Here is a 22,341-nt window from a genome sequence, read left to right as displayed (position 1 = left end):
GGTGAACTTTTAGACACGAAGACCCTTTCTTTATCAGCAACAATGACTTACTGCAGATTCACGTTTGCCTTTATTGTTCAGTCCTCTAACTTAATAAAATCAGAACCGCAGTGAGGAGCTTGCTAAGTTTTATGTGCTACAGAATACTGAGGGACAATAAAGTGAAGAACGTGTGTCTCAAACTTGAATATGGCATGCTGGCTGGACGAGCTGTGGCTGTGGGAACCTAGTCATCAGTTATCAATGGATCTACTTGATATGTTAGTACTACCCATCCCACCTGCCCAGCCAGGTACCAAAAAGGTCTCCTGACATGGCCATGTGCCCTTTGCAGTGGGTGGGGCAAAGAACATCTTTGTAGGGAGAAACTCTAAAGTGACAGAAGACAGAGTCCACAGTCAGCTGCCTGCTCAGCAAAGCTCCTTCTGAATCTGTTTGTATTTATGCATTATCTCCAAAGTTCAGCCAAGATTTGTATTTTGCTAATAGAAAGTTCAAGTACAAATAACTCTCCAGAGACAAAAAGATAATTTTATTTTGCTGTCCAGTTATTTTCTTAAAAAACTTTAATGTCTGGTAAAATAAAACAAAATTTTAGTACCATAGAAACCTTTTGAAATGTACAATGACTTATTATCACTATGTACAACTTCAAACAAATGCTTCCTGATCCAAGTGAAGTCATGCTCAACATCCGAAATAGAGTCAAGCTGAGGAAGCTTCCTGGATGGCCAATGTAAGACTTGGCTTGGAAGAACTTAACAGCTTATAGAGTTACAAAGTATAAATAAGACCTTCAATGAGTTGAGAATCATAACAATGCTGTCTGAAGTCCAGACAGCTGGTCTGGGAAGTTTGTATTGTTTACCAGATACCAGCAAGCAAAATGAAACTCTATGAATAATGTCCAAACTTCAGCCTTCCAGGAGAGGGAGGTCCCGCACGTTCACAGTTGGTCTATTAATAATAAAGGTTCCCATATGACAGAGCTCACTTTAGGATTCATATGCCATTTTTCACCAGCTCATGAACTCCATTTTCATCGATGACTAAAGGTGCATGGAACTCTTTATCTGCCACATAACCTTCTAGCCCCTAAAAGGATTGAAAAGAAGCATAGTCAGAACAGTAGCAGGTGTTGCAGAATATTGCTTTAACTATGTAAATATGTGTTGCATTTGTTTATGTTGCAGAATACTGCTTTAACTATTTAAAGGTATGTTGCATTTGTTATGTAAAGATGTGTTGCTGTTTTACCTTGCCTGCCTAAGGCACCTGATTGGTCTAATAAAAAGCTGAACAGCCAATAGCAAGGCAGTAGAGGGATAGGTGGGGCTGGAGGGCAGAGAAAATAAGTAGGAGGAGCAAGGATAAGTAGGAGAAGGAAACTAAGAGGGAGGAAGAAGAGAACAAGGGAGGGAGAAAGAGGGAGAAGCTCAGGCCAGCCAGACACTGAGGAAGCAGTAAGAGTAGGACATACAGAATGAAAGAAAGGCAAAACATAGATGAAGAGAAACAAGTTAAGTTATAGGAGTTAGTGGGACAAGTATAAGCTAAGGCTGAGCACTGATAACTAGTAATAAGTCTCCGTGTCATGATTTGAGAGCTGGTTGGTGGCCCAGAAGAAAGCCTGCTACAAGTGGTCTTTGCCTCACGGCACTGGCCCGGTAGGTGCACTATAGAGTTAAAGTATGAATCCCAAAAGTTGGCTGGAGAGAAAAAAATTAGAAGTCCACTTCACATACTTTCTAGACTAGATATAATACCTGATAGATGGAAGCATAAGGTAAATACCCAAAAAATGTATTCAAATTTCTTTATATTTGGTTTGTGTTGTTTTGCTTTGTTTGTTTGCTTCACTAGTATGGCTGAAACCCAGAGCCTACACATACTTTCCAAGTGATTATAATGCAAGTTCTACATTTACTAAGATGTTAATCATTCATCCCACAATCATCAGTAAAAACAGTTAATTTTCTAAGCAAGATGGTTATAAGAAACTCCAGGAAATTTATGCAACCAGAACAAGAGGGAACTTCAACCCCACAGGTCGGTAAGGTAGCAGTGCTAAGTGTATGAACAAAGCTGATAGGTATCTGGGGGAAGAAAACCGTAGACTGCATTTAAAAAGCAGCCAGGTGATTATAAAACACTTACTTTATTTTTAAAAGCCCACATAGGCATTAATGGGCAGGTAAAAAATATTATATGTTATAGATTTCTGTTAATGGTAAGTAGTTCATTTATGGTATAGATCAGTGGTTCTCAACCTTCCTAAGGCTGTGACCCTCTAATCCAGTTACTCATGTTATTCTGTCACTACTTCATAACTGTAATCTTGCTGTTGTGAATAGTAATGTAAGCATCTGATCTGCAACATATGTGATATGTGATCCTCAAAGGGATCATGACCCACAGATAGAGACCACAGCAGAAGTTACCAAGCATTCAGAACAGACACAGGTCCTCCTGCTCCTTCCCTGGAGGAGTCCTCAGGAAAACACTACATTCTCGGAAATAACTCTACTGCAACCTAGGGCAACACTAGATCCCTGCTTTTGTGAGGTTTTTTAAACTGGTAATAATACGTATTCACAGGGTACTAGCATGTGCCGTGGCATGATCCACATGAGCTAATTAACATATAGACCTCTTCAAATACTCTTTCCACTTCTTGCTGGTGAAAACGTTTAGCTATCTGGAGAAACACAGTACTTTGTAAAAGAACAGAAGGAAAAGTGAAGTCAACTTACTTCTCCAGCATAGGAGATGAGAGGAGAGATTTCACACTGGATTGGCACATCGTTGGCATCTTTCAAGCTAAGAAAAAATACACATGCATGTTAAAGATTCTACTTCCCATGTTACTTGCTAGTATGAAAATAAGACCATAGCTTTCCTCTGAGAAGCTTGCAAGTCACAAAATTCTTGTTAAAGAATGAAACCCAGCCCTTGCTCCACTCATCCTGTTGGCCCTGGATCATTGGGCTACCGGCGGCCCTGTTTAGTTGCTGAGGAATCCCATCAGGACGGGTGAGTGTGCGCTATCCAGGGGCGGACTGTCCCGGAAGAGAGCACAAACCCCCTCCCCCAGCTCCTTCTGCAGGGCTGTCTTTCTTTCGCACGACCCAGCCCCCCCAGCACCCCTCCCCAACCCTGCCCTGCTGTATTCTAGGACCAGTGCTCAAGTACAGTTTCAAGCTCCTAAACTAAGGCGACCCACCCAGAGCGGTGAGTGCCTGCCTACCGGGCAGGCCTCAGGGTCCCCTGTAAGGAAGCCGGGCACCTTCAGCTCCGGCGCCAGGCTTCCTGCGCGCTTCTGGATACCACCACCACCACCCCCCTTGCTCCATTCATCCTGTTGGCCCTGGATCATTGGGCTACCGGCGGCCCTGTTTATTTGCTGAGGAATCCCATTGGGACAGGAACGGTTCCTGCTTCTACACTGAAGAGATATACCCAGAGAGTCAATCACAGCAAAGACTGGACCAAGAGACCAGGCCTCTCCTGGCTCCATTTGAAGGAAGAGATGGGAAGGCGCCAATACAAGAATTCCTCCAACAACCTGAAAGGCAACATGACACCACCAGAAACCAGGGATCCCGAAATAAGAAGAATTGTACACCCTACTCCTGAAGAAATAGAAGAAATCGACTCAAAAGTGAACTATATGAAAATAATAGAGGACCTTAAACAGGAGGTGAAAAACTGCCATAAACAATTAGAGATTACAAACAAAAAGGTAGAGGAAATGAATAAATCGCTCAAAGACACGCAAGAAAACCAAGAGAAACAAGAAAAAGCAATCAAACAGGTTAGGGAAGCGGTTCAAGACATGAAGAATGAAATGGAAGCAATGAAGAAAGCACAAACCGAGGGAAGAATGGAGATGGAAAATCTGGGTAAACGAACAGGAACGACAGAGACAAGTACTAACAACAGATTACAAGAGATAGAAGAGAGAATATCAGACACTGAAGATACCATAGAGAAAATAAACACACTGATCAAAGAAAACAGCAAAACCAACAAATTCTCATCACAAAACATTCAGGAAATTTGGGACACAATAAAAAGACCAAACCTAAGAATAATTGGAGTAGAAGAAGGAGAAGAAGTGCAGCTCAACGGTACAGAAAATATACTTAATAAAATTATAGAAGAAAACTTTCCCAACCTGAAGAAAGAGGTACCTATGAAGGTCCAAGAAGCATACAGAACACCAAATAGGCTGGATCAAAAAAAAACATCCCCTCGCCATATAATAATCAAAACACAAAACATACAGAATAAAGAAAGAATATTAAGAGCCGCAAAGGAAAAAGGCCAAGTTACTTATAAAGGTAAACCTATCAGACTTACACCTGACTTCTCTATGGAAACCATGAAAGCCAGAAGGTCCTGGATAGATGTACTGCAAAAACTAAGAGATCATGGATGCAAGCCCAGACTACTATATCCAGCCAAGCTTTCGTTCACTATAAATGGAGAAAACAAAATTTTCCAGGATAAAAACAAATTTAAACAATACGTAGCCACAAATCCAGCCTTACAGAAAATTATAGAAGGAAAATCACTAACCAAGGAGTCCAACAATGCCCACAATAACTCAGTCATCTAGAGACCTTTCACCAGCGCAACTCAAAGAAGGGAAACACACAAACCCTACTACTAAAAAAGTGACCGGAGTTAACAACCACTGGTCATTAATATCACTTAATGTCAATGGGCTCAACTCACCTATAAAAAGGCACAGGCTAAGAGATTGGATACGAAAACAGGATCCAACATTCTGCTGTCTACAAGAAACACACCTCAACCAGAAAGACAGGCACCTACTCAGAGTAAAGGGCTGGGAAAAGGCTTATCAAGCAAATGGACCTAAGAAACAAGCAGGTGTGGCCATACTAATTTCTAACAAAGTTGACTTCAAACTTAAATCAATCAGAAGAGATGGAGAGGGACATTTTATACTCATAACAGGAACAATTCATCAGGATGAAGTCTCAATCCTGAATATCTACGCCCCTAATATAAAAGCGCCCACGTATGTAAAAGAAACATTACTAAAACTCAAGGCAGCCATCAAACCACACACACTAATAGTAGGAGACTTCAACACTCCTCTCTCACCAATGGACAGGTCAATCAAACAGAAACCTAACAGAGAAATTAGAGAATTAATGGAGGTAATGAAGCAAATGGACTTAACAGACATCTATAGATTATTCCACCCGAAGAGGAAAGAATATACCTTCTTCTCTGCAGCTCATGGAACCTTCTCGAAAATTGACCACATACTCGGTAGCAAAGCTAACTTACACAGTTACAAAAAAATATTAGTAACCACCTGCGTCTTATCAGATCACCATGGATTAAAGTTAGAATTCAACAACAATGCTACCCCCAGAAAGCCTACAAACTCATGGAAACTGAACAGTCAACTACTGAACCATACCTGGATTAAGGAAGAAATAAAGAAAGAAATTAAAGTCTTCCTTGAATTCAATGAAAATAAACAACATACTCGAACTTATGGGACACTATGAAAGCAGTCCTAAGAGGAAAGTTCATAGCACTAAGTGCCCACTTAAAGAAAACAGAGAAAGCTTGTATTGAAGACTTAACAGCCCACCTGAAAGCTCTAGAAAAAAAAGAAGCAGACTCACCTAGGAGGAGTAGAAGATTGGAAATAATCAAATTGAGGGCTGAAATCAACAAAATAGAAACACAGAAAACAATCCAAAGAATCAATGAAACAAAAAGCTGGTTCCTGGAGAAAAATCAACAAGATTGATAAACCCCTATCCAAACTAATCAAACAGCAGAGAGAGAATACGCAAATTAATAAGATCAGAAATGAAAAGGGGGACATAACCACAGACACAGAGGAAATTCAGAGAATCATCAGATCTTATTACAAAAGCCTGTATAACACGAAACTGGAAAATGTAAAAGAAATGGACACTTTTTTAGATAAATACCATATACCAAAGTTACACCAGGACCAGGTGAACAATCTAAACAGACCTGTTGGTCGCGAAGAATTAGAAGCTGTTATCAAAAACCTCCCTACCAAAAAAAGCCCAGGACCAGATGGTTTCAATGCGGAATTCTACCAGAACTTCCAAGAAGAGCTAATACCTATACTCCTTAATGTATTCCACAATATAGAAACAGAAGGGTCATTACCTAATTCCTTTTATGAAGCTACAGTTACTCTGATACCAAAACCACACAAAGACTCAACCAGGAAAGAGAATTACAGGCCAATCTCACTCATGAACATTGACGCAAAAATCCTCAACAAAATACTGGCAAACCGAATCCAAGAACACATCTGAAATATTATCCATTATGATCAAGTAGGCTTCGTTCCTGAGATGCAGGGCTGGTTCAACATACGAAAATCTATCAATGTAATCCAGCATATAAATAAACTGAAAGAAAATAACCATATGATCATCTCATTAGATGCTGAAAAAGCATTCGACAAAATTCAACATCCATTTATGTTAAAAGTCTTGGAGAGATTAGGGATACAAGGGTCATACCTAAATATAATAAAAGCTATATACAGCAAGCCGACAGCTAACATCAAATTAAACGGAGAGAAACTCAAAGCCATCCCGCTTAACTCAGGAACACGACAAGGATGTCCACTCTCGCCATACCTCTTCAATATAGTACTTGAAGTTCTAGCAATAGCAATAAGACAACATAATGGGATCAAGGGGATTCGAATTGGAAAGGAAGAAGTTAAACTTTCGTTATTCGCAGATGATATGATAGTGTACTTAAGCGACCCCCAAAACTCCACCAAAGAACTTTTACAGCTGATAAACAGCTTTAGTAATGTGGCAGGATACAAGATCAACTCCAAAAAATCAGTCGCCCTCTTATACACAAAGGATAGGGAAGCAGAGAGGGAAATCAGAGAAGCTTCACCATTCACGATAGCCACAAACAGCATTAAATATCTTGGGGTAAATCTAACCAAGGAAGTGAAAGATCTATTTGACAAGAACTTTAAGGCATTGAAGAAATTGAAGAGGATACCAAAAAATGGATGGATCTACCTTGCTCTTGGATTGGGAGGATCAACATAGTAAAAATGGCAATTCTACCTAAGGCAATTTATAGATTCAATGCAATCCCCATCAAGATCCCATCAAAATTCTTCACAGATCTGGAGAGGACAATAATCAACTTTATATGGAAAAACAAAAAACCCAGGATAGCCAAAACAATCCTATACAATAAAGGATCTTCTGGAGGCATTACCATCCCTGACTTCAAACTCTATTACAGAGCTACAGTAATGAAAACAGTGTGGTACTGGCATAAAAACAGAGAAGTCGACCAATGGAAGCGTAGAGAAGACCCGGATTTTAACCCACAAAACTATGAACACCTCATTTTTGATAAAGGAGCTAAAAGTATACAATGGAAGAAAGAAAGCATCTTCAACAAATGGTGCTGGCACAACTGGATGTCAACCTGTAGAAGAATGAAAATAGACCCACATCTTTCACCGTGCACAAAACTCAAGTCCAAATGGATTAAAGACCTCAATATCAGCCCGAACACACTGAACCTGATAGAAGAGAAAGTGGGAAATACCCTACAACAGATGGGCACAGGAGATCGCTTCCTATGTATAACCCCAGAAGCACAGACATTAAGAGCAACATTGAATAAATGGGACCTACTAAAACTGAGAAGCTTCTGCAAAGCAAAGGACACTGTCACTAAGACACAAAGGCAACCTACTGACTGGGAGAAGATCTTCACCAACCCCGCAACAGACAAAGGTCTGATCTCCAAAATATATAGAGAACTCAAGAAACTAGACTTTAAAATGCTAATTAACCCAATTAAAAAATGGGGCACTGATCTAAACAGAGAATTCTCAACAGAAGAAGTTCAAATGGCCAAAAGACACTTAAGGTCATGCTCAACTTCCTTGGCAATCAGGGAAATGCAAATCAAAACAACTTTGAGATATCATCTTACACCTGTCAGAATGGCTAAAGTCAAAAACACCAACGATAACCTTTGCTGGAGAGGCTGTGGAGGAACAGGTACCCTCATCCATTGCTGGTGGGAATGCAATCTTGTGCAACCACTATGGAAGTCAGTGTTTCGGTTTCTCAGGAAATTCGGGATCAACCTAGCCCTGGACCCAGCAATACCACTCCTGGGAATATACCCAAGAGATGCCCTATCATATGACAAAAGCATTTGTTCAACTATGTTCATAGCAGTATTATTTGTAATAGCCAGAACCTGGAAACAACCTAGATGCCCTTCAATGGAAGAATGGATGAAGAAAGTATGGAATATATACACGCTAGAGTACTACGCTGCGGTAAAAAACAATGACTTCTCGAATTTTGCATGCAAATGGATGGAAATAGAAAACACTATCCTGAGTGAGGTATCCCAGACCCAAAAAGATGAACATGGGATGTACTCACTCATAATTGGTTTCTAGCCATAAATAAGGGTCACGGAGTCTACAATAGGTGAATCTAAAGAAGCTAAGTAAGAAGGGGAACCCAAGGAAAAACATATAGTTATCCTCTTGGCTAAGGGAAGTAGACAAAATTGCCAGGGAGAAAACTGGGATCTTGGGGGTGGGGTGGGATGGGGGTAAGGGGAGATGGGGAGAGAAAAGTTAGAAGGGAAGGAGGTCGGGCCTTGGGAAAACAGGTGGATTGGGATAAAGGAAGGTTGGACAGGGGAGCACGGAACCACAATTCTTAGTTAAGGGAGCCACTTTAGGGTTGGCAAGAGACCTGACCCTAGAGGGGCTCCCAGGTGCCCAAGCTGAGGTCCCCAGTTAGTTCCTTGGGCAGTTGAGGATAGGGAACCTGAAATGACCCTATCCTAGAGCAATACTGACGAATACCTTACATATCATCATAGAACCTTCATCTGGTGATGGATGGAGATAGAGACAGAGACCCACACAGGAGCACTGGATTGAGCTCCCAAGGTCCCAATGAGGAGCAGAAGGAGGGAGAACATGAGCAAAGAAGTCGGGACCACGAGGGATGCACCCACCCACTGAGACAGTGGAGCTGATCTATTGAGAGCTCACCAAGACCAGCTGGACTGTGACTGAAAAAGCATGGGATAAAACTGGACTCTCTGAACATGGTGAACAATGAGGGCTGATGAGACGCAAAGGACAATGGCACGGGGGTTTGATCCTACGTAATGTGATGGCTTTGTGGGAGCCTAGCCAGTTTGGATGTTCACCTTCCTAGATATGGACGGAGGTGGGAGGTCCTAGGTCTTACCACAGGGCAGAAAACCCTGACTGCTCTTTGGACTGGAGAGGGAGGGGGAAAGGAGTGGGGGGAGGGGGAGAAGGGTGGGAGGAGGGGGCGTAGGGTGGGAGGAGGGGGAGGGAAATGGGAGGCTGGGAGGAGGTGGAAACTTGTCTTTTTTTTTTCTCCTTTTCTCAATAAAAAAAGGAAAAAAAAATGAAACCCACCCTAAATTCCCCTAAGGTTAACACATTCTCATGGTCAGATACAAAATACTTGACCAAGTACCTATAATTCCTTCCAGCTCTTTATATATGACCCTCTTACACAATCTCATTTCCAGTTTCAGAAAGGTCGTTAAGAAAGGACTGCTGATAGACACATCTAAGTGCCAGGTGCACTGCTAGGTCTCTTAAGCCCTTCACATTTATTTTAATTCTCACAAAGCAAACTTGCAAGTCAGATCCTAATGCTAACAAACACTCTAGAGTTGCACGGTCCACACAGTTGGCCACAGAGCTACTTAAAATGAAAATATTCAAATTAGTGAGAATTTCAAACTTCAGTTTTTCAGTCATAATAATCCCATTTCAAGCACTCAGGAGCCACAAGTAGGTAATGACAACCAAATTGGACAGCACAGTTAGAAAACATTTCATTCCTTGTTCCATGGCTTTCCAGGACAAGATTTTCTCATACAATCTAAGTCTCCTGTATTAGCTCAGTTCATTTACTGATATGTCTAAAAATACTTGTGTTACCAAAAATCCCTTTTAAAGTACTGAGCAGAAGAAAGTGTCAAGGCAAAGTCATCATCGGTCAATTCTCAGTCTGGTATCTACAGACATTTGTAATTCAGAATTCCTAGATAATCTAAGGTAAGTCAAGAGTGTTTTCCTTATAGTCAGTCCTTGGAGAGCTGTGCTATTTGTTATCAAGAATCTTGCCAACAGTAGGTTCAGAATGTAGCTCAGCTGGTAGACTGCTTGCCTACCATGCGTGAGGCTCTGGGTTCAATCCCAGCACTGCATAAATCAAGCACCGGTACTACAGGTTTGCAATCCCAGCACTCGGGAGGTAGAGGAAGGAGATCCAGAAGGAGGCCAGTCTGGACCACAGAAGGATGTGATAATGGTAACCAGCAGTTCCCTAACTTGCCTGATCATCTGCTTACCAGGGGAAAACTACACCTGGTACTGGAAATTCAGCCAAACACCATCTAACACAGGGTAGTGAGGATGTGGAGCTTAGAGGAGAGCCAACCACCATTCTCTAAACACCACATTCCTAACTATATTCTAAACATCCACCCTTGTGCTCACAGGCAAGTACAGCTCTCAACCTCACCAAAGACCCTCTCTGTGCAACAGAAGGAAAGCACCACAGGGCACAACTCCGAGAAAAGAGAAGTGATGGTGGGGTGTCCTGCCGCACTTAATACATCTACAATAGGGCTCCAATACAAAGGAACACCTCGGAAGATGGGGCAGAAAGACTGTAAGAGCCAGACAAACAGGAAAAGTGCTATGAGATTGTCTCCTAGAAATGACAGGGAAGCTTCACACGTGATACCTCAACAACATGACTGCCTAAACACAAGCTGAAGAAGGAAGAAGTACACTACGCTAGCATGGAGGGGAGAAATCTCACCTGGCCCCACTCCTAGACCAGGAACTACAGGCAACAAAGGGATGCTGAGAGCTGGAGAAAAGTCTTCCCCAATACCAATACCAAGTGGTTGGCCCTGAAACCATATACACACAGGAGACACCAACAGACAGGGATAGAGCAGGTTGTATTTAGATTTAGATTATTTACATACATATATTAACAAGAGGCCATGATTTTGAGAGAAATCAAATGGGTATTGGGTATGAGGAAAGGGCTGAAGAGGGGAAAGGGAAGAGGAAAATGATGCAAGTATATTTTAATTTTAAAAATATAAAAACTTTTTTTCTTTTTGATTTTTTGATACAGAGTTTCTTTGTAGCTTTGGAGTCTGTCCTGAAACGCCCTCTGTAGACCAGTCTGGCATCAAATTCACAAAGATCCACCTGTCTCTGTCTCCCCAAGTGCTGGGATTAAAAGCTTGCACCACCACTGCCCGGCAATAAAATAATTTTTAAAAAAGAGGTTTGAAAAAGAGAGGAAAGAGGGAGTGAGGGAGAGAGGGAGGAGGGAAGGAAGCCATATGAAACATGCTTGTAATCTCAGCACTTGAAGAAGCCAAGGGAAGTAGATCACTGAGTTGGAGGCCAACAAGGGCTGTACGGCAAGAGCTTCTCTCTTAAAAACAGAAAAGAGTCAGCCAACAGGAGACAGCACAAGCTACAGATCTCTCCTCTTCCAAGAATGAATTCTTGAGCCAGGCGGTGGTGGCGCATGCCTTTAATCCCAGCACTCGGGAGGCAGAGACAGGTGGATCTCTGTGAGTTCGAGGCCAGCCTGGTCTACAAGAGCTAGTTCCGGGACAGGCTCCAAAGCTACAGAGAAACCCTGTCTCGAAAAACAAACAAACAAACAAACAAACAAAAAAAAAGAATGAATTCTCAAACTGTGGAAACATCAATAAAATCAGAGAGCTCCTAAGGCTAGTTGAGACCAGTCTTTCTCCAAGTAGGTCAACTGAGTATACCCCAGGCACTGTCTATTCCAATGCCCTGTATCCTGCTACTTCCACACAGAACAAGGTGCTATAGAATAATGGATTAATCCAAGTTATCCCAACTATGGTCCATCTGATCATACCCATCCTCAACAGTTTAGCCCAGGCCTCAACATCCCCTTGCCATCTCTACTCATTTCAGAGCGACTGCTGCTATTCATTGATAAACTAAATGAATTAGATACCTAGCGATCCCAAGACTAACGATGACTTAGGCCACATGGTCAGATCATAATCTCGTACTGCTGATAACATCTCTATATTTCTATGGATATGGGCCATGAATTCCAATAGGCTGTCAGAAATGACTATTTCTCCTGCATATGATGCTTCAGAACCTAGGAGACTGACAGCAGCTGCAGGCTGAACTTGCTGGACATATGACTAAACCAACTCCAAAGGTAAACGACAGTCTAGAAAAGAGACACAGCCCCCCACATATGTGTCACAATCTTATGACAAGAGGACTAGCTCTGACCCTCTGGGGAAGCTCAGCCATACTAACCAAGTGGGGAAATGCAGGCCTATCACACTGATAAGATGCATAGAGCCAGTTTCATTTCATCCCCTGGAGTATTCAGTTATGATGAGAACGTGGTTGGAACCCAAGAAACAAATACATAATGGGTCTGAATATATAACTTCTGTTCTAGACCTGCAGTGGTAGCCCTTGCATCCAAATGGGACAAAACCAAGAAATTGGACTTCAACAGCTAAGGAGGAAAGACAGAAGTGGTCATCACCAAATATAGACTCCCAGCTTATAGGTGAAGCGGCCCAATTAACAAACTGGTCCCTAATTCTCTCACTAAGCAACCTCTTAGTAGCTAATAGTAAGTTAAGATGAAAAGTAAAAACATCTCTTCTGTCAGCTCTACAACCCTGCTTCCTTTCTTCCTAGTCTCTCCAAGCTGTTTCTTCTCTCTCCCACATGAAGTATTTCCTTTTACTATCTCACTCTTTTCTTAACTTTTGTATCTATCACAGGGTTGTGTGTGCGCACCTCTATGTGTGTACATGTGCACGGACAGGCTTCCCACAGTGCATATGTGGTGGTCAGAGGACAACAACTTTGTGGAACCCTTTATGTGGGTTAGGACATAAGACTTAGTGGCAAGTGCCTTTACCCACCCAGCCATCTCGATGGCCTTTTACATCTCATTTTCAAATAATCTTTCTGAACTCTCTGTAGGCATCTTTGGTACTAAAGATTTTTAGTAGTATTTTCTTATGAGCCCATGATGTCATTTGGTTTGATTATTCTAAAAAGAAAGAAAGAAAGGAAGGGAGGGAGGGAGGGAGGGAGGGAGGGAGAGAGAGAGAGAGAGAGAGAGAGAAAAGGCAATGGAAAGAAACACTTTTAAAAAAATCCAAATAAGTTAATAATGTTGCTTTTAGCTACATCATTACAAAACTGTTTTTGTTTGGTTTGGTTATTTTGTTTTGTTTTTGTTTGGCTTGGTTTGCTTTTTCAAGACAGGGTTTCTCTGTGTAACAGCCCTGGCTGTCCTGGAACTAGTTCTTGTAGACCAAGCTGGCCTCAAATTCACAGAGCTCCACCTGCCTTCCAAGTGCTGGGATTAATGATATGGTGCCACCACCACCAGGCAAAACTGTTTCAGTTTTAAAGTAACACTATAGTTCAATAAGGAAACGCAGAGCAAAGCTATATTTCCTAAATTATGAAAGCAGTTTGTTTACATATTAAAAATAAAGGATGTGGCAGAACATGATAAAGGACTCTGTGCCCCAACTCCCACGGTGTAAGTGGCAACAGTCATCTATGACTCCCGGAAGAAACTAGACAGGTGTATAAGCTGAGATCCCTTTCTTGTCTACAGGGTCAGAGGCACAAGGCTCAGAGCCTTGCCCCCTGGGAAAACGAGTAGCAGGACGAGAGGCACCTGGCTGGGGAGCGTCCTCAAGAGTGGTCTGCTTCTGAGCCAGTGGCTCTGCTTCCACCTCCAGATTCTTTGCCCTGGACGTTGTTCTAAAACTACCTAAAAATCTTAAAATTCAAACCAAATCTAGCAACTTTTAAACATTTATTTTTTTTAGTTTGTACTTTATGTGTATAGGTAGTTTGTCTGCATAGATGTCTGTGCACCACGTGCTTGCCTGGTGCCCAGTGCTCAAGGAGCCTAGAAGGAGGTCTAAGACTCCTGGAGCTGTAGTTACAGAGAGTTCTGTACTGCTGAGAAATGAACCTGGGTTCTCTGTAAGAACAATCAGTGCTCTTAACCACTGAGCCATTTCTCCAGCCTCTAAATCTAATTAAAGGGCAGTAATAATACCAGCTGACCTTTTAGCTACAAAGATAATGGCAAAAATAATACAAAAACAAAAAAATCTCTTTAGTAACCAGATGAGAGGTTATATATACTAAGCTATAAAATGGACTGCTGATACTGAAAAAAAGATACATGATTTAGAATCAAAATAACTCACAATGATGAAAGCACAATTAGTATGTGGCCATAATCCCAGCACTTGAAGGCAGATAGAACAGACTTCTAGGCCAGCCTTGGCTATAAACCAAGACCCTTTCTCAAAACAATAACAAAGACAAAACGTGTGCAAATAAAATAAAAGAGGTCCCCTCCATATTAGAAGCTGTTGAACATCAGGAGCAGTCAGTCACCCTCCATATTGAAAGCGTATGTATTCAATTCAGGATAAAATCACTGCACAATGCTATTTTCACACAGCTTATGCTACTGGGCTCCAACTTTGTTCGCCCTGCCTGTCACCTGTCCTGGATCCCAACACCTGTAAACATGTCACTATGGGCTCAAACACCCGTGCTCAGATTCTTTAGTAAAGCATGCTCCCCACTTCCTGCATGCACCGATTCTGAGTTAGTGTTATCCAGATAGATACCTGCCACCAGGAAAGCAGCGCGCCCACACCAGAGCTTCAATCATCCCCCCTCCAGAACCCCAAAAGACAGAACACTAAACTACGATGCCAGTTAGTATGGAGAGAAGCACAGCCCCATCACCATGCACTGCAGGCAGGCTGGTATATTTACTTGTGATTGACATCAGCTGTGATGGTCTCAGACTTTCCATTTGTAGCACTGCTATGTAGGAATAAAAAGCATTAATGGGAATGGAAACAAATAATAACAATGAAATGGAGGTGCAAAATACACTTAACCAAATGGCATGCCCTTATGGTAAATCATAAATTGGGCTCTATAAACAGTCAAAAAATTAAATTAAAAAACCAAACTCAGTAATCAAAGATGAGCATGAGAATAATGTGACATGTCACAGAGCAAGCTTATTAACAAGGCAGACCTGCTGTAAGTGGCCTTGACTAAGAGACAACCAGGACCATTCCTTCTAGTAGATTCTGTAAGGGGACAGTGCACACCACTGCCCAGTGGCCCAATGTTTGAGGCTTTCTAACACTTTGGTGCATGCAGCAAGGATTTTACCTTTTATAAAAAAATTAAATGGCAAGATAACTCACCTAAATACAAAAACACAAAAGGTTTATAAAGGGATATTGTAGGTGCCAATGAGTTCTATTGTAAGATAAAGGATTTAGACTAAAAATGCTTTATATAAAATTGGAAAAGCTCCAAGTGCCTTTTTTCTTAGCCTCTGAAACCCACAACATTTCTAAAGCTTGTGTATCACTGAATGTAACTGGCATTTACTTCCCTTCACGGCACCTTCTCTAGTGTCACGGTAAGAGAATGCTGCAGACAGCCTGTAGTTGAGAAAGTTTTTGGTAAGTCTCAAAAATAGACAGGGCAGCAGAAACAACTTCTGTGACCCAGAATCAGCTATGTGACATAAAAAATACTATTGTCTGACCATTATTTAGTGGCAATTATTTCACTGATACAATGAGGACGCTTCAAAGTAGACAGACAAGATACTGAGAGCTCTCCAAGAGCTTCCTCTTAAGGAGAAATGAAGCTGACCTTCCCTTTGTAAAGGGGCAAAGCAGTGGTCACTTTTCGTCAGTAACTACCCACACAAAGGTATTTTAAAAATAAATAAACAAGAAAAGATCTTGGGATACATCAGGCAGGAGAAAGAAGTTCAAAGCAGTACACACATACAAAAGCAAAGACCGTAACTTACCGAGGAATTGCTGGGAGGCGAGAGCCATTTTCATCTATGAAATGTCCCCCAGCATTGAGGACCCAGCAATGATGAAGGGACATCAAAGCATGCCTTGCAGTTGTTGGGTTGTCCTTCCCATTCTGACTGTCTGCATTCTTGAGCGGAGAGAACTCATCTTCCCGTAACACTTCATACACCACAAACTTCCTAGAGTGGAGCCACGAGACTTCATTCATAGGAAATCAAACTACCCACACAGCCTGACTCCTCCCAGCATCCCAAGGCCTTCAGTGACTAGATTTCCAGTGATCGCAAACAGTGCTCATCACTAATAAAAAGAGAAATGGAACCTTTCTTTTCCACCGCAGAACGGAAACTCCTTTCCACAACACTCATTTTACATGAGATAGAAAAAAAATATGTAATGTCCAAGATCACATTAATTTCTATTTGGGGCAGATGAAAAGGGCCTTAGTAAAGCATATGGAAGCAGGAGGCTCACTCATAACCCAGCATTCAGGAGTAGAGATACAAAGACCTGGAGTTCAAGCACACCCTGGCTAGTACCCTGGCCTACATGAACCCTGTCTGCAAACAGAGGAAAAAGGGAAAGGAAAGGAAGGCACATGGTTGTATAAGAATGATCTTATACAACTAACTGTTTCAGCATTTTCATATTGGCCAAATTCTGAAACATATACCTCATTATGCAATGTGATCTTTATCTAGTCTAAAGAGTTCACTGAACACACACTTACAGGTGGACTTGGTGAAACAAAATTAGTCAACTATTTATATTACCCTCTTTCATCTCTGAGTAAAAAACAAACAGCTTTAACAACTTTGCAACAGATTTAGATAGTATACTTGATTATTGTTAATATTGTGCTTTCCGGCCACTCAGACCACAGCACACCTGGACAGTGGCGTTAGACTGGAGAGTGATAAGGAATTTAGACTACACGCTTGTGATCAAGACGTCTGGAGGAAATAGACACTCTCGGGGGGGGGGGGGGGGGTGGTCCTGGGCATAGCTTCTTAGCTAACAGGAAAAAGAGGCATTTCAAGGCATATATTTGGTCTTACGGTGCTATTCAAAGCATACTTTGCAAACTGGAAGATGTCAAAGACAAATTTTTCCATCTTTATTCCATTTGGCTTGTCTGGCTTAATTAAGTGCCCCTGGGAATCCACATATGGAATCTTCTTTTGAGCCACATGGTGCTGCAACTGAGGTTCATAAACACTGAGAAATAAAAGAAAGAAAAAGATATAATCACTTTAAAATCCAATTTAAAAGAGATAAAAATCTGAAAATACTCAGGCACAAGTGTATCAATAAGTAACCCTGAGGTTTTCAGAGTGAAGAACATTTATTAAGTTTCAGTTCATATGTAAAAACCATAACTGGAATCCCCAGTTATATTCAAATGATTTTTACATTAAAGAAAACAAAAGCAAAGCTAGCCATGGCAGTGCACATCCAGCCCCAGTCCTAGCATTGGAGGCAGGAGGCTCCCTTGGTGGCAGGGGGATGATGCACAGGGAACAGCCTACACCCAGCACCTGAAACAGTTGGGGAGAAGCAGTCACAAGTGAGGCGTTTTCTGAGAACACAGATTCTCAAGAAAATGAGTTCTGTGGAGTGGAACTTGGAGTTTCTGCCGATCTCCCCAAAGGTTCAGTCTCTAAAAACAACTAAAACAGACAAGTTGAGGGTCCCTATTCTGTTCTTACTTGACAACATCTTTCAAGAACGGGACAGTGAAGAAATGGTTGGCAATGTTCCCTGCGTTGAACAGCAGGCGTCCATCCGAGCTCCGCTTCTGAGCTGTTGCCAGAGAAATCTCACTGTACTCTACCACCTGGTAGACTCCATCCACTCGGCAAACCACCCCAACTGGCTCTGTGGGGTTTGTTTTCTCTACCACCTGCCCATCAAGGAAAGGCAAAAGCAAAGGAAAAATTAATTAAAGGTTCTTTTGGAGACATGCACACGAAAGGCTAACTTTACATTTTACATATGCCATTTTTAAATACAACCCAAGAGAAAGCTTAAGCTTTAAAAGAATTCCAACCAGAAATCAGAGACAGTGTCCTTCCTACTTACCAGAGCAAAAGCACCACTACCTACGTCCGGCCAGAGGAAACCAGGACGGGGATAACTAGATGAAGAACTGATTTCCCCAAACAAGGAAGGGAATAATTAGATGAAGAGCTGACTTCCCCAAACACCTTGCATTTCTAATTTAATTCATCCTTAACCACACTTAAGTACTTGGAAAATAAATTAATTTCTCTGGGAATCTGACCACAACAGATGCAGGGAAGGCATTCTCTCTCACTTTAAGATGCCCAGATTACTTCATTTGAATTCTGTTTCTTGAATTTTCAGTCAACAATTAAGTCTTTTCCTTATTTTTCAGAAACCTGGATAGGAACTAGGAAGGTAAAAGCAGGAGGAAACCTGGCTCCACCAACTCCAATCTGAAGACGACTCAGCCCACACTTACCCACTTTGTGCTGGACCTCACTTGAACTACAGGAGTCTAGGCCTTTACATTATATGAAAACCAGTGATTTGCTCATTTGGCTCTAAGCTGACAGAGGAACTGAGGAAGTGTCTATCAAATCCAAGGACAAAGATAAGAACATGCAATTCTCAAAATCCCTCAGATGAGCCTGACCTATTACTACTCTAGGTCTCAACATGACCCAGACACACACCTGGAAACTATGGATCAACTCCACATTGCACTAACATAAAATCAACATTCCAAACTGACTTGTGGTGGGTTATACCGCTGTAATAGAAGCTGAGGCAGAGGGACTGTAAGGTGATAATTAGTTATAATTAAATGTTCAGATGAGGTGATGAATAGCCCGTACAAGAATCAAGTAAGAATTATTTGACGGCCTTGTTTTGTGTGTAGCAGAATGAGTTGTTTCTTTTGTTTTGTTTCTCAAGACAGGCTTTCTCTGTGTATCAGTCCTTGCTGTCCTGGAACTCACTTTGTAGACCAGGCTGGCCTAGAACTCTATTGCCTCCACAGTGCTGGGATTAAAGGCATGCAGCACCACTACCGCTTGCCGGCAGAGTTTTTAAAAACCTGTCCCAGTCTGAAAAGTATACCCTAAGTCTATATGAAATATTACCAGTAAGCGTGAGCCTCTACTTCAGATATTGACTCCTTAAAATACACAAGACCAGTCCTGATCTCTGGCAAGGAACTAAAGTCACCATTGAGGACCTCATTTACACAGCAATTAGAGGCAGGGGCAGAGTCTGGCTGCACCAAGAGGGTCCTGTACATGGAAGTGTCTGTGTAGTCAACTGTCTGCTGTAGTGAATCAAGGCTGTTTGTAATTCCTGTCAATCAACCTCTCGCCGCCCTCACTCCCCGCACTCTACAACAGATGCCTTACTAGGCGGAGAATTTCCAGTTTTTAAATGCATGTGAGGTTTATTTTCCAGTCACCACAATGCACCCTCATATCCAACCAGCCATGAGAGATAAAAATAATCATTCTTTTACATTGTTCACATTATTAGTATAAAACTCTAAATTACAAAATTGTTTGTCAACTGCGTCATATTGAAAGACAGCTGTACTATACAGAAAATCTCTATTTAATTTATAAAAACTAAGAGAGCTGGCCAGGCAGTGGTGGCGTACACCTTTAATCCCAGCACTCAGGAGGCAGAGGCAGTCAGATCTCTGTGAGTTCGAGGCCACCCTGGTCTACAAGAGTTCCAGGACAGCTAGGGCTGTTACACAGAGAAACCCTCTCTCTAAAAAAATTAAAAATAAAAATTAAGAGAGTTGATCAATTGTTTATAATGTTCTGAAAAGCAAGAGTCTAAGATAACACAATTACTGTAATTATTTCACAAAATAGCATTCATTAATAATGGTTCCTATCTTTCTGTATTTGTGCTTTTTTTTTTCAAAGATTTATTTATTTATTGTGTACACAGTGTTCAGCCTCCTTGTATGCCTGCACGCCAGAAGAGGGTACCAGATCTCATTACAGATGGTTGTGAGCCACCATGTGGTTGCTGGGAATTGAACTCAGGACCTCCTGAAAATCAGCCAATGTTCTTAACCTCTGAGCCATCTCTCCAGCCCGTATTTGTGCTTTTTTATAAACTACCTCAGTCTTCAAGTTTGCCACTCCATAAAAGAATATTTAATGCATCAAGATAAAGAAAGAAGCTACAAAATACTATAAATAAATTTACTACCATATGCTAGGGCAATGGTGGCACAGAGCTCTTGGGAGTAACCAACCAATAACTGATTTGACTTAAGGACCAATCTACAAGATGTAACCCATAATCAACACTGCGGGAGTGACCAAGAACCTGAAATTAGATAGTGCAAGGACCTAGGGTAATACCAAATGCTACAAAAGGAGAGAGAGAGAGAGAGAGAGAGAGAGAGAGAGAGAGAGAGAGAAATAAATGTAGTGATAAAGTGACTCCTAATGAGATTCTGCTATACTCATAGATCAGTGACTTGCTCAGCCATCAGAGAGACTTTCTCCTGCAGCAGATGAACAAAATGACCCACGGGCAGACCTCTGGACACTCAACCATAAATGAGATGCCTCTATCAAATTCTTCCCCTCATAGCTCAGGCAACCCTGCGTATGAGGAGGCAGGAGGAGTGTAAGAGCCAGAGAGACTGAGGCAGTGTGCACAGAGCCTGCATGGGTCCGCACTAGGACCTTTGCATATGTTATGGCTTCCAGCTTAGTGTTTTTACAGGATTCCTGAGTGTGCAAACAAGTGAGTCTCTGATTCTTGTGTCTTCTTTTGGGTTCTTTTCCTTCTGTGGGTTTGTCTTTTCCAACTTCAATGTGACAGTTTGTCCTATTATATTTTGTTATATGCATAAAAAAATGAATGAGTGGATGGATGGATGGATGGATGGATGAGAGAATGCAGCCACTAGGGTAAAGGTTAACAAATGAACTGTCATTTATGCCTCCTGGAGAGGGAAGGTCAGTTTTCTCCAATGGAGTGACACTGGGTATACCAACTACTCCAAGGTTAATACTCAGGCTCAGGGGTAGTTGACCAACATATAATGGATTTCACAGGGGCTTTGGGGGGGGTGCTTTTATTTGATTACAGGCCGATGGCTTTTTTTTGTTTGTATTCTTTTTGAGTGGTATTTTATTTTGTTTTCTTGATTTTGGGAGTTTTGTTGTATTTTTTTTTAAAGAAAGAACTTAAACTTGGGTATGTAGGGAGGAGAGGTTCTGGAAGGACTTGAGAGAGAGGAGGAATATGATCAAAATATATTTAAAATTAAAACCTATTTAAATAGCAAAAACATAACAAAAAGAAAAGAATATGTCAAAATATATTTTAATACCTTAATTGTCTTATTAAAAGAAAAGGCTAGCCAAGTGGCATATATCTATAATCCCTGCACCTGGAAATCAGAGGTGAACTTACACCTCAAAATACAAAGCTAGGGAAAGCAGTATTTGCTAGCATTTCTAAAAACCTTAGAGCTATGTCAGTCTAGCCTTAGCTTTACTCCTTCTGAATTCTTTTCCGTTCCCTGAATGATGATAGTCTTAGATGACAGACCTGAACAAGTGGTGAGTGTACAGAAGACACAGCTGGACTCTGGCCGCAGGCACAGCTAACAGACAAGTGGCATTCCCATCTCTGTGTGACACTCACAAAGTCAGCACACAAGTCCACAATTCCTAAGCTGCCAGGAAACACAGGCGACTCTCCACATGGGCTTGTGGAATGGAAGTGAGCGTAGGGGTTGGGAAACATGGATTTCTAGCCCTGCTTCTGCAGACACCATTAAAGACCCTGAATCTGGGACTTGGAGAGTGTCTGAACAAAGACTGACAATGTCTTGGATCAAATAGGCTAAGGAGATCACCTCGGATGCCCCTTCTACGTCTACTCTGGTAGTGTAATCTTTCCACTAACAGAAGAGTACAGCAGTAGAAATTACATTTCTATTTCAGAGAGAAGAGTGACACTAAGTGGAACAAAGTCAGAAAGACACTGTTTGGCTTTGATGGTTCTCAAGCTTGGTAGCTACTTAAATCAATAATGCTGTTTCAATTACGACTCAGTAGCTATAGCACATAGCATGTGCTACTGAGTATCTGATTAGACAGATGCCTTAAATAGATTAACTACATCAATTATTCTCTTCAGAGCCAGAGAGTCTTGTGTGGTTCTGTACCTATAATTCCAGCCCCTTAGGAAGGTAAGTCTCAGCTGACAGCAATACCCTATCTCAAAGAAGGAAGTCAATCTCCCAAGCCCTGTTTT

General features: G+C 41.6%; 1 protein-coding gene across 3 annotated transcripts in view; it reads right to left on the bottom strand.

Moving 5' to 3' along the window:
• Nucleotides 1-511: 511 nt before the first annotated feature.
• LOC121455080 (UDP-N-acetylhexosamine pyrophosphorylase) overlaps nucleotides 512-22,341 on the bottom strand; it is a 42,449-nt gene continuing 20,619 nt past the window's right edge. Inside the window, exons 6-11 of one of the 3 annotated variants that reach the window (XM_041662618.1) lie at nucleotides 17,763-17,956; nucleotides 17,131-17,271; nucleotides 16,044-16,232; nucleotides 14,975-15,025; nucleotides 2,754-2,820; nucleotides 512-1,095 (exon numbers count right to left, since the gene is read on the bottom strand). In XM_041662618.1, coding sequence (XP_041518552.1) covers nucleotides 1,003-1,095; nucleotides 2,754-2,820; nucleotides 14,975-15,025; nucleotides 16,044-16,232; nucleotides 17,131-17,271; nucleotides 17,763-17,956 — 735 coding nt within the window. In that variant the 3' untranslated portion in view covers nucleotides 512-1,002. The remainder of the gene's footprint in view (nucleotides 1,096-2,753; nucleotides 2,821-14,974; nucleotides 15,026-16,043; nucleotides 16,233-17,130; nucleotides 17,272-17,762; nucleotides 17,957-22,341) is intronic. The other 2 variants (XM_041662619.1, XM_041662620.1) reach the window with 2 other exon arrangements.

The sequence above is a fragment of the Microtus oregoni genome, unplaced genomic scaffold (genome assembly GCF_018167655.1).
Source record: "Microtus oregoni isolate MIOR12 unplaced genomic scaffold, Mior012 000013F_ref0000133, whole genome shotgun sequence".
In the NCBI taxonomy this organism is placed as follows: Eukaryota; Metazoa; Chordata; class Mammalia; order Rodentia; family Cricetidae; genus Microtus; species Microtus oregoni.
The sequence above is the reverse complement of the archived record's forward strand: the minus strand, read 5'-3'. Positions and strand labels throughout refer to the sequence as shown.